A 17,143-nucleotide genomic window follows, 5' to 3' on the forward strand; every position below is an offset into this window, starting at 1 on the left:
TAATTTTTTATGGATATGGAACAGGCTCCTGAGGTCACACCTGGTGAGCAGGTCAACGGTCAAGTGGAATTTTATGATGGATCAGGTGCCTCTCAGTCCAGTGACCACTTCAGCTATCACTATGATTTCTCAGTCGTTGACCCAGCGCTGAAGGTTGTAGTTGCTGGTGAGGGTGCTGGCCCCATCAGTGCCAGTGGTGATAGGGTGAGTCAAGGACAGACCTAGTATTCAATGCAGTGTATTGATTGACTTCGTAAATTACCTGGCTATTATGCAAAATGTGTATATATTTAGATCACTTTTGTGTATTTTACTTTATAGTATCAGGCAAAATACTTTGTCACATTGTGACATCATGAAGTCTCAGCAAAAAAATGCACCTGTGCAGAATATACACAGACACATGTTTGCAGACTGCACGTAAGCCAGACATAAGCCAGGTAGGGAGCTTACTTTGGTTTAAGAAAAGCAACAAAAAAGACGTTTGAAGACCAACATGGACGTAATTGTCACTTCAGCAGAATACTTAAAATATTAAAATTTCTGGCTCAACTTAAGTACTGCATTGTGTACCACCTCAGTGCTCATTTTTGAGTGATAATTTAGTATCATTTTCTTAGTAATTAATCACATAAAAAACAAGGAAATCAATAGTAAATTTGAATTCATCATGGGTATAACTGTCCCTAATTTTCATTCCAACCTCGTACTCAATTTGAGTTTCATTTTGTTTTTCTTGCAGGGAAACAAAGGACAGAAAGGGGATAAAGGAGAAAGTCGAGTTGTAAGTAACTTGTTCAGATTGTTTAATATATTGTATAATACTTCATACAGTATGCCGCACATCGAGATGGATTTGACAATATTCATAGATGTTTTAATATAAATGGAACAAGTAGGATATGAGTGGAATCCCTTCTTTAATTTCAGACCAAAAACTTAGTATATTGTTCCGGCAAGGGCTACTAAAAATCTATAAACATTGAGGCATTTCAGAGAGGATTTGTGGATAAACTCGTGTGTGAATCTGAATCCAGAATAGAGATTAGTGTCAGGACTTGACTCTTTACACGCTGAATTGATTTTGGAGGGGATTATAATGACCATTGTTTCCATGTTATTTTCTTCAATTCAAGATTCTCCATATTGCACCAATTATACTTATTATCATTACTATTATTATTATTATATAGATGTTATCCATGATCTACTGCCTTTCATTAGCTTATCTAGGGGAGAAAACTAATTATTACTATTGTTAAATTTAATTGTTTAAATTGAATTGTACGAATGTGAAAATTTCAACATCAAAATAAATGTTAATAAGTCAATAGTCAAATTAACATGGTCGTTATATTGTCAACCAATCTTGTCTATTTTTTGTGCAACCTGATTTTGATATTTAAATTTCAAACTCTTTTTGCTCATTATTCATGAAGTATTCCTCTCATATTAGGTATCACACCACACAAAATGAAAATGAATTCATGATGATGTAAATAAAATATCATATTTCACTAGCATCCTTGGAGAAAAAGGGCCATGAAAATCCTGGTTTCCTATTATATGTGGCACATAGTCACTGTATAAAACTGGAAAAAACATAATGACTTCATCTTCAGTGAGTCAGAATGAGTGATTTGCGATTCCTTTCTCTTTGTTTTTGAATGAAATTATGTTTATCAAATGGCTTTGCACTCATTAAAGCCTGTTTTTACTGTTGGTCAATCTTTCCAAAATTGAATGTCACTTTTCCACTGCACTACTGCTAGTGATAGATGATTGTGCATTTCCTCAAACCGTTCTGATGAGCAGGACGGAAATAGAAAAGGTTTGAATAAAAATTTTGTTTTATCTGGTGCCCAATCAAAAATATCTATGATTCCTTCCTCTTAAATATTAAAACATGTCTACGTCACTCAAGCCCATGTGAGTATAAGGCTGTAAGAAGTGAGCAAATGATTGCAGACAACATGAATATAAACCTAGAGGTGGAAGATAATCATGATATTAAAGATGTTTCCCAACATAAGCAAGAAAAGATCCCTTATTTTTTTCTTGTCGTTCTTATTTATACAGGAGTACTACGCAGGACCAGTTGGACCACCAGGGCCAAGGGTAAGATTTACTTTGTTTGGTACCAAAAAAGCATAATCAGACCACTTATTATCTGTGTAAAATACCACCATATTGTATCTATGGTTATATCAGTAACTGTAGAACAATTGTAACAGTAAAATTACTCATTTTATTTATTTTTCAGCATTTTCATTGTAGCATAATATTGTAATTGTACCAACCATTACCATTGACCTTTTAAAATTTTTGACCAAATTTGCGAAGCATGCTTCTCAACTGTTACAAATACTTTTTCTTGGCATCTTGTATTGTGCATATTGCTTTTCATCTCTTCTCTGCCTTATGTGATCATAGAGTATATCTCATTCCCTCAAGAATATAAACTTATAGGTTGGTACATGCATGTTTATCTAACAATATTTAAAAGTAATTTTGAAAAAAAAATTATAGTATGAAAACAAATAGGGTTTGGAGAATGTTTCAACCTTTTCTTCAGATTGGATCCTGAATAGAAGGTCGATCAAGAAAGATGGGGGAAAGACAGCTTATTATTCACTGGAATTTAAACATTGATTAATTTGTTTAACCTATTGGAATCTGTAAACTTTCAAATCCTACAATTCTGTAAGTTTGATTTGCTTTGTGCAGAAGGGACTGTCAAGGTTTGAGAGGCAAAGGGTTGATGAAGCCATACTGTAATTGTGTTTTTTTTTTCATAACAGGGATATGCTGGACCACCAGGACCTGATGGACCAAGAGGCTCGCCAGGCCCTAAAGGAGACCGGGTGAGTATACCCATTTGATAGAACATATCCCCCTATACACATCTTATCCGTCACATTGTACAGTGAACACATAAAGACTTTCTTCAATTAAAAAAATCAAAAGTTATTGTGAGTTGATCAGCATAGTCCATTCCTAACCCCTCTTCAGGCCTGGCTCACACCTTTGTGTGCTTTGGGCTTGCACCCATCTTCAGATTGCGATGTTGTCTCTCACCAAATATTCATGATTCAAAGATAAAAGAGATTGATTTATTTTAGGTATGATAATTTGAAAGTGATTTTAGACATTTGTGGCAAAATATTGACTTTGTACAACGGACACTTACAATTGAAGTAAGCAGATAGTTTGTCTAATTACAGATATGAATAGGGATATATTTTATGCATATTTGTTTAAAAGTGATCCTTAAAATTGTCATTCTTCGCATCCACTCTTCAACATGACTCTTGAGTAGCAGTCATCTCATCTCATTTTTTTTACATAAATTTTGGGCGGTGGAGGGCTTGGTAGGTATTGTGTGTTATTTCTATGCATTACAGTGTTGGGACACTTCCAGTTGCTTAATAATTGAAGTCTTGTGCTTGAATTCACATGTCAGGGCAGGCCGGGGCGAGACGGAGTTGACGGTGTGGCTGGTTTAAGAGGACCCCCTGGGCCAAGCTTCATTGTTCCGGTGAGATATATTTCTATCTTTGATCACACTTTATGGACAGTGAACTTTTTAAACCATAATCCAGTATTTCATGCAGATCAGTTTTGTCCTTGGAGTTGTTAATCTTTCATAATTAGATGATCAAATATGTACATTGAATTTTTTTTCATATGATTGTGCAAACATCTTTACCAAATGATCCAGAACATATAATAATTGAAATGAATTGAAACAAATTTAAATTGAATACAGCAATTCAGTATAAGTGAAATAGGTATGTTCTTTTTTTCATTTCATCATTCAATGTTTGCTTAACTGAATATTATTTATAACCTTTTTGTATATCATAATGGAGATAATTACTTCATGATGCTAAAAGTTAATGCCTAGAAAAGATTTTGTGGAAGTATACTAATGGCAAAGTACATCATCCACTGTACTTTGGTGAATTTGTAAAAAGCACAGTGAGTTATTGATAATATTGCTGTTTTGTATAGATTGCCAGTATCCTACTTTCATCTTATATATTATATACCTACTGAGTTGACTGTGGAATAGCTGACCAAGTATTATGTCACCATTGCACAGTATTATATAACATAAGAAAAAAAGTCATCAAACTTATTTTTTTTAAACTCAGATTCTGCAATTGACATTATATCATCTGCACAGATATAGCCATTAGAAATATCATATCACTGACAAATGTTTATTGAATATGATAAACATATATTTTGTATTTATTTTATATATTAAGAATCAGACCAAATTACATATTTAACAACATGATAATGCATTTCACATTAAAAAAATGATATTGCACATTTGTTTTGGAGTAAGAATAGTCTAGTAGAGATTCATATTTTTTTTTACTTTTTTCAGAATTATCATATTTGTGCAGCTAAAAGACTTGTCATCTACTACATACAGTAAATAAGAACCAAGGGCGAAAACACCCCTACATGTGAAGACTTTAATACAGATACTCTGAAAAACAAGAATTGCATTGAGAATCATTGTATAGAATCAACTGTTACCATGTTACACACAGATGAGCAAGAGATGATGCAGTTGATATGTATAATTCATTGCAAAATATGAATAATGTAATATTAAATGCTAATTTCTTGTCTTAGGGACTTGTGTGTGTTTCCTAAAGCTGTTTGTAAGTTGTAGTCTACCTTACAAGCGGCTGGTGATCCTTTCGTAAGATCTTCACCAGCACCAATGAAAATCTGTTGTGTATCGCTTCCCACGAGATAGGATAACCAGTCATTTGTGTAGTCACTTGTATCTTACACAAAGTTCTATGAAACACCCATCGAAACACCTTTCCACAAAGATTCATGATCAATTGCTAAACATCAATGACCAATCAAGGTCTTTGTAACAAGAGAATTTTCTTCAATACACTTGCGATCCATTGGTAAACTTTGTGTTATGGGTGTTGGTCATAAAACCGCATCACATTGGGAAGCAGCGTTGCAATAAAATTGCAATCAAAATGTTAGGTCTCTATTAAGTAGAATTCTTGAAATTGATAAATGGTCTTTTTGAGAGAGAAAAGATAAGAGCATTTACTGTAGTTAGTTTTGATTTATTTGTAAATGTAAGTAATGTTTGCAATCAAACACAAATGAGTTTCTTACAACTCTCCCTAACTGTGAAACATGGAAATCAAAGTTCTGAGTGTTTTTTGTTGGCTTCAAGGCAGCAGTAATGTCAGCCATGTCTGATGCAGCGTCAAGCAGTAAAGGTCCAGGAAGCCAGGCCAACCTTGCAGCCATCAGGCAGGTCTTGGAGGAACAGAGGGTGGGTAACATTTCTTCATTTCCAGTTTTTTATACATTTTTTAAAAGCCAATATGGGTGATTCCATTCTACATGTATGTAGTTCTATGTCATACCGGATATTTACAGTTTACATCTTTGAACATGGAATTATTTCTTGATTGATGGTTCTCCTCAAATAGTACCAGAAGGGAACAAGTACCAAGACAAACAATAACAGAAATAACAAGAACAAAAAATAACAGAAGAATTGATTTTCCCTTATTCAGTTTCAATACAATTGGAACTTATTTGTTTTAAAAGTTTGAGTTCTTTCTAAAATAAAAGGAAAGAGTCTATCACAAAACATTTATTTTGTGATAGATGTGGTCAAAATTACAAGAACGATTTTTTTAAAAGTAAAATTTACAATTAGATTGTTGGAAATCAGTAATATGGTTCCACAATCTGCTAATCCCTCTTTGTAGTATAGCACCATTTTTTTAGAACAAGAAAAAGTGTAACAATGTATAATGTATTCTCAGGTTATCGCTTACTGATATACAATAACACAATTTTCATAATAGTTCTCCAAATTATTTTGTGTATTTAAAATAACACATTAGTACTCAGGATTTTCACATTTAAATTCAGCGATGACGTGTGTTTAAATATGAATATGATTGAAACAATATAATGCTCTGAGATATTTCTTCTGTCAGTGTTACAATCAACATCAGTTGAATTTCCTATTATATTGATATCGTTTACAGATAGCAATGAGAGGAGAGAGGGGTCCTCCGGGGTCACAGGGTTCGAGCGGTCCAATGGTAAGTTAAAACTGTCTTTGTACTTTTTCCACGGGTCATGGTTCATGTCATGCCAGTATGTTTTGATAGGGGGCAAAGATGCCCCAAAGTGGGATAAATTCATTTTTTGAAATACAATTATGTATATTGTTTAGTTACCCGACGATTCCATCCCTTTTCCATGCTCTTCTATTTTATTCTTTATTCCCATTAGCCCTTCTCTTTATAAGTCTGGAGTGGGCTACTATGTAACAGGAATGGTAACCTCTTCCCTCTCCCCCTGTTAAAATCAAAATTCTCTGGCATTGTCCTTGATATAAATTCTCTAACTAAATTTTCTAACCCTGGTAGGCAAGGTGTAACACACTTTATTAAAATAGCTCATGTTTCATCCAATTGCACATTTTGCAGTGACGTCCACACACTTGCGCTTGCCTACATGTATACCTTGGTGAATCTCATTATGCCAATCATTCATGGAGGTTCTCCATATCCCTCCATCCCGTGTCCAACAATTTGAACCCAATAAAAAAGTTCAAATTTAAGGCCTATATATTGTCTCAAGGACTGTTGTGATGAGACTTGACATTCTGAAATTGAAATTGTTTAATTCTTGTACTTTGTTTTTCTAGGGACCTCCTGGTCCAGATGGGCCTAAAGGAGACCCTGGTCCATTAGGAGACTTTGGTCCGCGTGGTCCCGCAGGAACACCAGGCCAGCCAGGACGTTCAGGCAAAAGGGTAAGCGTTGAGTGATTGAGTTACTTTGTTGGATGTATTTCAAAAATCTTAGCTGGGGGCCCTATACATTACCACACAAGGACGTAGAAAATTACCACAGGTATTACTGTGGTAACTAACATTCCTATGGTATTCTGTGTGGTAAATACGGGTAACACACAGAATTACCACATAACATTTTTGTAAGGGTGAGCAGGGGGCCCTACATACTGCCAGTGCATGTAATAACGTTTCAAAGGAAACCCTGAAACTTTTTTCAGAGAAGCATAACTTTTTCCCTTCCATATTTTGCTGTGTTAAATAAAGTGTACCTTGCGACAAGTGATTAGCTCCAAAATTTCAGTTGATTCCTGCCTGATCTTAAGGTTTGCAATATGTTTACAGTAATAGTTGCAAGGGACAAAAATTAACGTAATGTGTTTCCTTTATGATTCATATTCTAAGAGTAAATCTAAAAGTAGGTATAGCTGGTTAAAGGGGTGGTCCAGGCTGAAGGATTTTATAGCTTTATAAATAGAGTAGAATTTACTGAGCAAAATGCCAAAAATTTCATCAAAATTGGATAAGAAATAGCAAAGTTATAGAATTTTAAAGTTTAGTAATATTTTGTAAAAACAGTCGTCATGAATTTTCATTAGGTGGGCTGATGATGTCACATCTCCACTTGTTCTTTTGTATTTTGTTATATGAAATTAGGTTTATTCAAATTTTTTCCTCCAAGAACTAGAAAAATTGGATTGACAACTGATTTAGTGCATTAGATATTTATTGCTGCAACTTATTTCATTATAAGGGAGACATTTTATTCACACAAGTATGAAATAATGAAAAAAATATGATTTCATGTAGTAACATAAGAAAACGGAAAGTGGAGATGTGACATCATGAGCTCGCCTAATGAATATTCATGACAACTGTTTTCACAAAATATTGCTAAACTTTAAACTTCAATGACTTTATTATTTGTTATCTGATTTTGATGAATTTTTCAGCGTTTTGCTCAGTGAGTTCTACTCTGTATATCAAGCTATAAATATTTTCAACCTGGACCACCCCTTTAATGTTGCATTAACTATTTTAAGACATATCTTAGTTGGTATTTTATTTTGTGTAAGTTGAATATGGGTCCAAAAATAAGAAGGATTTTAATGATGTTTCTAGTTTGCTGCTAGAAATGTATGATACCAACACTTGAATAGTAACTTGCATTTGAAGACAATAATTCAAGACAATATATTTAAAAGGGTATATGAAGATGAATGCTTCAGCTACCACTTGGAACAATGCACTCCTGTTCTAAAGGTTGTAGGCTACTGTATTAGTTTGAGGTACAATGTCATAATTGATTTGATTTGTTTCTTTTGGCAGGGTCGTCCTGGTAAAGATGGAGGACGGGGCCAAGCTGGTCTTCCGGGTGAGAAAGGAGATCGTGGCTATGATGGTTTGCCAGGGCTACCCGGTGTGAAAGGAGCCTTTGTAAGTCATTACCATTTCACATTTCCAAAATATAACAAACTTCTATTACAGGTAACAGACATTGTAGTATAAGTGATGTCACAATCGATCTTCGGAAAGTAATCAGTAATTTAGTCATACAAAATAAAGACCTTAGTTAATTTGAATACAGACATTTGAAACAGGGGGTATGTACAAAAAAGAAAATGTTGACTGGAAGGCAAGCTCCTAATCTTTATTTTATCTTAAAGCTGACTTAAAAAAATCATATTAGCAAATCGTTAGTATTTTAAAAATATCAGCAGTAGAAGTTGTTAACATTACGTCTGTTGTATGAGTTCTTGGGCATGCCCTGTATTTGATATAACAATTTTCCAAAAAATCAAGAGAGTAAAAGGATGTCAGTTTATTGAATGAAATGGTCTAAATTGTTTGATACCATTGTCAGATCTATTCTATACAACTATGTGAATTGGTACCCTTTCATTTTTTTTTTTATCAGTAGGTTTTGGAGGATGCACTATCATTGAGTTTAGAGAGGGCTGGATGGAAGGAGATCAAGAGGATAAGAGAACTCCGGAAAAAATCTATGATACATGTACATAAATATTGTCCATTCATCTAGCTTACTGATTATTTCATTAAAAAGTTGAAAGATTAAGAGCCTTTTCTCTTCTTTCTCTCTCTTCAGGGGCGATCCGGAGACACAGGACCTCAGGGAGATACAGGACCAAAAGGAAGAGACGTAAGATTTGTTTTCTTAAAGCTTGAGCAGATATGAGTATCATCATTCTATTTGATGAAATCAAATTGCAGTGTTTGGAGATACAGAGTGCATATATAAAAGTTGATAATGGTATCCAGTGCACGATTATGATATGCAGTATTACCTCTCTGAGGAATTTCCCTTGCCCCACTCCTTTCAAGCCAGCATTGATTGTGAAGTGTAATGAAAAGTGTTTTATTTTCAGTTTCAGTTATTCATACACTTATGGTGGCAGCGGTGGGATTAACCATGCAAATCAAATGAATTGTAACACAAACTATGAGAACGTTTCATGAGAGGATATTTAATTGAATTTCACCAACAGGTATTATAAGCTACTGCAAATCCTTACATCTAATTGGCTTACAGCAAATAAGTCAGTGAAAAATTGCTGACATAACTTTTTATGAAATGCTCCCTTGAGCCATAGATTCTGTTGGTTATGTACCTACCAAATCTTTTACAAACCCAGCTCAAGTTCTTTTCACTCTTTAAGTGGCCAAATTCAAGTCTCCCTTGTAAGTTCACATGCACTCTCTCTTGTGTCTTTGTTCCTTACAGGGAGAGGAAGGACCTTATGGAGACCCAGGACCATCTGGTCCTCCTGGAATCCGAGGGGCACCTGGTTTGAGGGGGCCTTCTGGACCCCAGGGTATAGCTGTAAGTATCTGCTTTTCAACCATAGTTATTGCATCATAACATCTGCCATGAGTGTTATTCATACATGATTGTCAATATATTTACAGGTCCCCTAGAACAATAGTATTTAACTGATGAGGGCGTAGCACTGTTTAAATAATATGTAATAAATTAATAAAATATATCAACTTATTGTGAACCAAATAAGGTATTTGAAATTATTACTTAAATGATTATGAATATAGAATCTGGTAGGGTCACTGTCATTAACACAATGAGAGATTACTACAAAAAACAGTTTACTGCTTTACAATTCAATAATGTAATTGAATAATAATTGAATAAAATAATTAATAATGTGAGAAATTGTATGATTCTATTGGAAAAAATATATGATGGATTCATTTTATTGTTTGGGGACATGAAATTAAAATCTATTATATGTTTATTATTTTCTTGATAACAGGGACTTGAAGGAGAACCAGGCGGACCTGGACCCAAAGGCCCTGTTGGTCTTCCAGGTGTCCCTGGAGGTCCTGGACCAATGGGCAAACCTGGATCTGTGGTAAGAAAACTAGGTGTTAGATTTTTATTTTATTTCAAAGGAAATGTTTTTTCCCTTGTCAAGTAGACAAAAGTAATTTTTTGCTTTTGCATTGAAATATATATGTAGTGAAAACGACTGTAAGTACCATTGTTCTTTAAGTTATATGATCCATACATTTATTGTGAATGATTCCTAAAACATATAGCAATTCTTATTTAGATGAAAGTGCATTCCAAACTTCGGGGTGATAAAACTTCTTTCTTTTTATGTTCGGACATTTTCTTGATCAGCGAAAGAATCTACACATTCATCTACTTCTTTCGCATGTATTTACACTTTTCTTCATTTCCTCATTTGTAAATCATGATCCTTTCAATTGCGTAAACTTCTCTTGGAAAAAACCTGTCCCTTGGGTCTGTCATAAAACATGGTAATCTAGCTAATCTGTTGTTCAAGTTCAACAGTATTCTGATTTCTTTCCAATATCTCTTTCTCTTGTATGTTATTGGCACAATTTAGGGTGCAATGGGCCCTCAGGGACAGAGTGGGCCACCTGGTGTCCAGGGTCCTATTGGAAAGCCTGGTATCCCTGGTGTTCCTGGAACGGACGGACCTGCTGTAAGTATCCTTTCTATTTTGTATGCTTACAACTCTTTCATCATGGTAGCTACCACTTGGTTAATGCTAAACATGGGCTGAAGGCACCTTCTCAAAAGTCAGCGTCACACCTGTACTACGGGAACCCGAGAAACGGCTTCTCTTTACCATGGACGTCATCACATTCCAAATAGGCAAAATAATAAGGAATGCGAGCAAAACACGAAAAGATGCATTACACCTTTGTAGTGGGGTTCCCGCCTAATGATGTTGTGCAGACTGTTTATATTTTACTTTAGATTTGACAACCCAACCCATGACATGGAAATTCTCACCCCCTTATATGCATGCAGGTTAGCATTTATTTTCTCCAAATCAAAAGATTCAACATAATTGATGAGAAATCCAAACCCCTTAATAGCTATTTTGATGTGGGGAAACCCTTGTTTGTATATGTCATTTCAGGTGACTCCCATCTCATGAAGACAATTGCATTTATCTGTAACTATTATTTTCATGAGAAACTGAGCCAGGTTGCTTTGGACTGGCATTGGTGGATCCCTGGGGGGTGTTTCATCAATATTTTTGTCCGACAAGTTGTCAGATCTGACAACTTTCCTGGATTCTGATTGGTTGAGAAGCACTGTTACTATAGTAACTGTCGGATAAAACAGGACTTGTCGGATAAAACGTCTGACAAGTCCTTTCATGAAACGCTCCCAGATCTTTCCATCTTATTTTTCTTCTCACCAGCTTCATGATAAGCAAATGCTTTATAAGGTCAACTGTCATCTTGGTATATTCAGAGTTTCCGTCAGCCTGGAAGAAATACAGCTTCTAGGAATATTTTCTGTTGTGAACATATGCATGTACGAGAACATTTAATTAATCATTTTCATACTTTAACTAAATCTAGCCTTCTTAGGTAATTAATAAGAAGAATGGGCATTGAATACCCTTTGACTTCAATTAAATATTTTATCCGATAATGTTTTTAGTATTAATTATCAATTTGTAATATGTACTTTCTTTTTTTCTTTGCAGGGACATCCGGGACAAGATGGACAGCCTGGACCAAAGGGATCCATGGTAAGATAAAATGATGACAATTATAATAGAGTATTATTATCATTATTATTTTTATTTGGCAAAAGAACAAAGCTAAATACATATACATATGACAATTGAAAGTATGCATTCTCCTTGTAATACCAGTGACAGAAAGAGTTTTTTTTTTAAGTTATTAAAAGTTAGTAAAGTTATTAAAAAATTAATAACTATGGCAACTGACTTCTGTCCCAGTTCCAAGGGAACGGTAACATAACAAGCAAAAGACATGAAAATAGTTTAACATTGTATGAAAGCAACATTATTGGTCCAAGTCCAGTGCAAAAATGAATGTAGAACTCTGCTCTTCAAGTGCATTTAATGACTACGTGTAGGTAGTGAGATTGTTTCTGAAAGATTTAACTGATTTTACTGCATTACATGAATGGATTGTTTATGGGGCGACTTTTCCCAGTGCTTGGACCAGTAAAGGGGCTCTAAATCTTCAATGTTTTGAATTATAGCTTATCGTACATGAAATTTTATGTAGAGTCAGGTTATTAAAGGTAACTGAAAAGACTGAGAGTGAAGTATTTATAAGAAAGCCATAAAGATGAAGGGATCTGGAGTACTTAATGTGAAATTTTTCTTTATGCTGATGTGTTTTCATGATTTTTCATTATGACGTTCTCTCTATATTGATATCTATTCTAGGGTGCACCTGGTCCTATTGGCGTCATAGGTTACAATGGTCCAATGGGAGTCAAGGGAGCTCGAGGAATCGCTGGAAGTACCGGTCAGAAGGGTGTCCCTGTAAGTACAGCTAAATTTCACCATAATTATCAATTTCTCTCAATAAAATGTGTATATAAAATTTGTGTGCCTATATTATGTCTATTCATTTCTTGACCTTGTATATCATGCCAAGCTTGGTCTTGCACTTATGGTTCTAATCCATGTTCTTCCTTCTTTGCCCTTTCTTTTTCTCTTCCTTCCTCCCCCCCCCACCCCTTCTCTCTTTCTCTCTCTCTTGATTACAGTCAAATTACTGTACATTGGTCAATCTGTAGTATAGCTTTCACGCAATTTACCATTTTTTCTCTATCTCATGCCATGTACCCCTGACACTACGCAGTTTTATCTCTCTGTCTCTTTCAACCATCTTTCAATAGTTTTATATTTCCTCCATCCTCATTTCTCAGTAAACCTATTAACCTCTCACTGACTAAATAAATCTTTTTATGATCCATTTTTTTCTGTAGGGTGGTGATGGTCTGCCAGGATTCAAGGGAGAACTTGGATTGAAAGGAGAAAGGGTAAGATAGTAATAACTATTTCACATGCTGACAATTCAAATTTGCATTGCTTTTAGGACTTCAGTCAAAGGTTTGAAATAACATCCGCCCAGACGATATCCAAGTTTTTTGTCACATTTCCAGCAGGGAAACAATGAAATAGGATGTGCAATATAAAACATCTACATTATGCATTTGATATCATAAAACTGATAATTAGAAATTATTACTGTTGAATATGGTGGGGAGGTCTACTCTCCACAAAAACCTTCCTGCAAAAAGCATAAAACAAAACACATGATTAAGGTATTACTATCTAACTTTTTATGTTTCAAACTTATCAATGGGATCAACACTGTTTCTATTTACACATTGATGAAATATGTTTTCTAGAAATTAAACACTCTAGGTGGAAGTATATTGAATGTTTAATCAGAATTCTTAAAATTATGAAAATGGCACAGGTGAATCTTGCCAAAGGGAATCTACTGGGACTATAGAAATCTCTTTTTGGGACAAAATGTGTTTTGAAGATGCAAATAACACCTGTTCTGCATATTTAATTAGAAAAAATGTTTTGACTTTAGTGAATATTTGGCTTATGGAAGATTGAATTGTACAGACTCTTTATTATATTTTTTTGTTGGTTATCAAGCATTCAAGTATAAGGTAATGTTAGTAATTAGTAGTTCAATGGTAGAGTGCCTACGTTATAAAGGGTAGGTCATGGGTTCAATTCCGGCCGAGTCATTCCATAACTTGCAAAAATGGAACCGTCTGTCTTCTTGCTAGGCACTCACAATTTAGATTTAGGAAGGGTGATAATAACATACACAGGAACTGCTGGAAGACCAGTTTGATAGCTGAAGTGACTATTGTGGTATATTAAAACATTAGTTTTGTTTTGGGGTAGTGGTAGTACTTTTGGTATATTCTCTTTTTTTGACAGGGACAACAAGGAGTTCCTGGACCTCGAGGATCTGAGGGAATCGCTGGACCAAAGGTATAGTTTATTTTCCCAATCAAACTCTTAGAAATGAAGATTATGATGACTGTGCCAAAGTCAACCTCTTCATACCACATCTAAACTTTACTTTGATAAAATATGACTTGGAAGATGTAAAAACAAGTGAATTGCATATTCTGGTTAGATATCATTTTATTTTAGATTACTCTTGTATTTTATTATTGCTTTCTAAGAGCAAGTTCCTTTAAGCTGCATCCTGGGAAGCATTATATGAAATAAATAAGCAGTAATATTCACTAAAAACTGATATATGCTAAGCTATTGAAGTCCATGAATTTGCTTGGCCCAAATTAAATAAGCGAAACTCCACCAGGCGAATAGTGTTAGAAGAATTCTAGACAGTCATCTTTTTAAGTTGATATTACTGCATCTTTTCAATGAGCAAATATTGATCTATCATCTGATACTTTTAATTAGTATCTCTACAAAATATTTAAAGGATTGTGCAGAGTTCTAAATAGTCCATGTTTATTTTCATGGTAAACAAAGTTCTGAATAATAATTGTTCAATTTTTTTGCTCCATAGGGTGAACAAGGTATGCCTGGTGAAGCTGGACCTATCGGCACACATGGAGATCAGGTGAGTGTTGTTTAGCCTCGCTCTCTTTCCTTTTTTTCTCTCATTTTGATTCTATCATATCTTTCTCTTCTTCCTCTGGTGATCTTTTCCCCCTTCTATATGTCCCTGACATATGTCATAGTAGCGAGGTCTGGAACAGTTTATCTCATAATCTATACAAATATTGTTTGAAATATATCTTAAATGATTAATTTTAAACCACCCCTGATCGTACTATTCCATTGACCTCTGCAGTTATAACAGAAAAGTAATGTAATTGTACTATAACTAAAGTTTAGGAATGTGTAAATGTCATTATGAATCATATGCAATGTCTAAGATTTCGATATTTTTAAAGAATTTTAGACTTCCCATTCCGCTCACATTACAACCCTAACAATCAATAGCATTGTTTGAAGAAAACAAATTAGAAGCATGATCAATTGTTTTGAATTTAAAATCGTGTTGAAAGAGTAAAGCCTGATCCCATAATCATTGTTCTCACTTGTTATGACTTCTTCTTATACAATTTTAATATAAATATTTTGTTGCGGTAGAATTGAGATGTGAAATTGGTATTTATTTATATTTCCATTTTTGTATGATTATTTCAGGGACCACCAGGCCCACCAGGCATTCCAGGTTACCCAGGAAACGTCGGTGATAAGGTAAGAACAGCGAAGCAAGCTCACCGGGATCTTGTTACAAGCTACTGAAACCCAAGCATCTGTTTGGCTGAGAGAAGAATAGTCAGTCAAAATATCCTCTGCTCAAATATATGTAAACAAATTCACAAATTTATATAGGTTGGGTGTCACAATCTTAATATTTTGACAGTTAAAAACTTAAGACGAAATTTTCAATGAATTACTCATAATGATCAATCAAAATGCAATCATATTAATTTCCTGCAAAATCATCTGACTATTTGCAACACCACTTCTGTTTAATTTTTCAATAAAAATCTTTTCTATAGAAAATTTATATATCTGATAAAAATTGTATTTCAATATTTACATTGCAAGTGTACAGTTCATTTGGATTATCATATGTCATAATGGTTTGTAGTACAGATTTTCATGTTAATTGTCATATATGATATTGTGTTTTTTCCTTGCAGGGAGAGTTGGGTCACAGTGGAAAGCGTGGAAGGACAGGAAGGAAAGGATCAAGGGTTAGTATATATATATATATATATATATATATATATATATATGTACACATATATATTATATATGTATGTGTTTCTTTGTTTATAATAATATTCATTTACAGCATAAGGAGGTATTATTACATTAGATAGCTCAGAATCGATTTTTTTTTTCTCTGGATAGAGTGAACAGTCCATTAGTGGAATCTCTTACAGAAAAGCCATTGAATATAATTATTATTATTTGTGATGATCATTGTTATTTGAGCTGTGCAAAATAGCACAATATTGCATATGAAGTTATGTATATTACTCTATATTGGTATTGCCTCAAATATTGATTTATTTTAGTATTTTTTCCTCATTCCTCATGATGCTAATGTTATTAAGTGATGTAAATTACCCAATAGGTCGAAGTGTATGACATAATTTCTTGAAACAGCATAAAAAGGATTACATCATTCAATACTTCTTTCGTACTTGTTTCGGCAAAGAAGAATCTGATGGGTGTGGGGTATTATTATATCCATATAACTCCCACAGATAATTTGATAATCTCATAATTTTGAAATATGATAGGCTGATTATTTTACCATTTCATTATATTTTCTCGTTATAGGGTCCACCTGGTATGAGGGGTCCAATTGGACCACCTGGTCCAATGGGTGGCCCTGGAACTCGAGGTCCTCAGGGTATTCAGGGAGTTGCTGGTGAATATGTGAGTATGGTTTCTTGTTATTTAATAATATTTTTAGCTGATCTTCATTATTGTTAATATTATTTGTTTGACCAAATCATAAAAAAATGTGATAAAATTAGATGATTGACACAACTTTTTTCATCAGTAAACCAATATTTTGTATTTTTATAATGCAAACAAAAAATGAGAAATGGACTTAAACATGTCTTTGTAAGGCATCGGTTTGATTCAAACCTGTCAGTACTTGTTCTGGTATTACTGATATATTTTAAAATTCAGTGTCTGCCTATGAGCCTATTTCTTGGTTAGTAATTTATATTAAACTTGGTCCTGTTATGTGAAATTGTTAATTAACATCATGTTTTACTATAAATGTTACAGGCATCTGCAAAATGTGTCATTTGATAAGCTGAGACCAAATTTGTCATTTATGTGACACAAAAATGATCTCGGTCACAAACAGAACTTTAAAAAAATTTCACAGATTTAAGTACAAATTCAGATGCTTGGTAGAAGATCAGTCTAG

At 34.1% G+C, this 17,143-nt stretch overlaps 1 protein-coding gene across 2 annotated transcripts in view; it reads left to right on the forward strand.

The window, feature by feature from the left end:
* Positions 1-17,143, forward strand: part of LOC121429185 (collagen alpha-1(V) chain-like) — a 60,899-nt gene that overhangs the window by 13,294 nt on the left and 30,462 nt on the right. For both annotated transcript variants that reach the window (XM_041626127.1, XM_041626128.1), the window contains exons 5-25: positions 25-204; positions 743-784; positions 2,080-2,118; positions 2,802-2,864; positions 3,464-3,538; positions 5,228-5,329; positions 6,060-6,116; positions 6,728-6,835; positions 8,204-8,311; positions 8,982-9,035; positions 9,618-9,716; positions 10,162-10,260; positions 10,762-10,860; positions 11,884-11,928; positions 12,601-12,699; positions 13,149-13,202; positions 14,131-14,184; positions 14,735-14,788; positions 15,382-15,435; positions 15,888-15,941; positions 16,537-16,635. In XM_041626127.1, coding sequence (XP_041482061.1) covers positions 25-204; positions 743-784; positions 2,080-2,118; positions 2,802-2,864; positions 3,464-3,538; positions 5,228-5,329; positions 6,060-6,116; positions 6,728-6,835; positions 8,204-8,311; positions 8,982-9,035; positions 9,618-9,716; positions 10,162-10,260; positions 10,762-10,860; positions 11,884-11,928; positions 12,601-12,699; positions 13,149-13,202; positions 14,131-14,184; positions 14,735-14,788; positions 15,382-15,435; positions 15,888-15,941; positions 16,537-16,635 — 1,638 coding nt within the window. The remainder of the gene's footprint in view (positions 1-24; positions 205-742; positions 785-2,079; positions 2,119-2,801; positions 2,865-3,463; positions 3,539-5,227; positions 5,330-6,059; positions 6,117-6,727; positions 6,836-8,203; positions 8,312-8,981; positions 9,036-9,617; positions 9,717-10,161; positions 10,261-10,761; positions 10,861-11,883; positions 11,929-12,600; positions 12,700-13,148; positions 13,203-14,130; positions 14,185-14,734; positions 14,789-15,381; positions 15,436-15,887; positions 15,942-16,536; positions 16,636-17,143) is intronic.

The sequence above is a fragment of the Lytechinus variegatus genome, chromosome 15, assembly GCF_018143015.1.
Source record: "Lytechinus variegatus isolate NC3 chromosome 15, Lvar_3.0, whole genome shotgun sequence".
NCBI lineage: Eukaryota > Metazoa > Echinodermata > Echinoidea > Temnopleuroida > Toxopneustidae > Lytechinus > Lytechinus variegatus.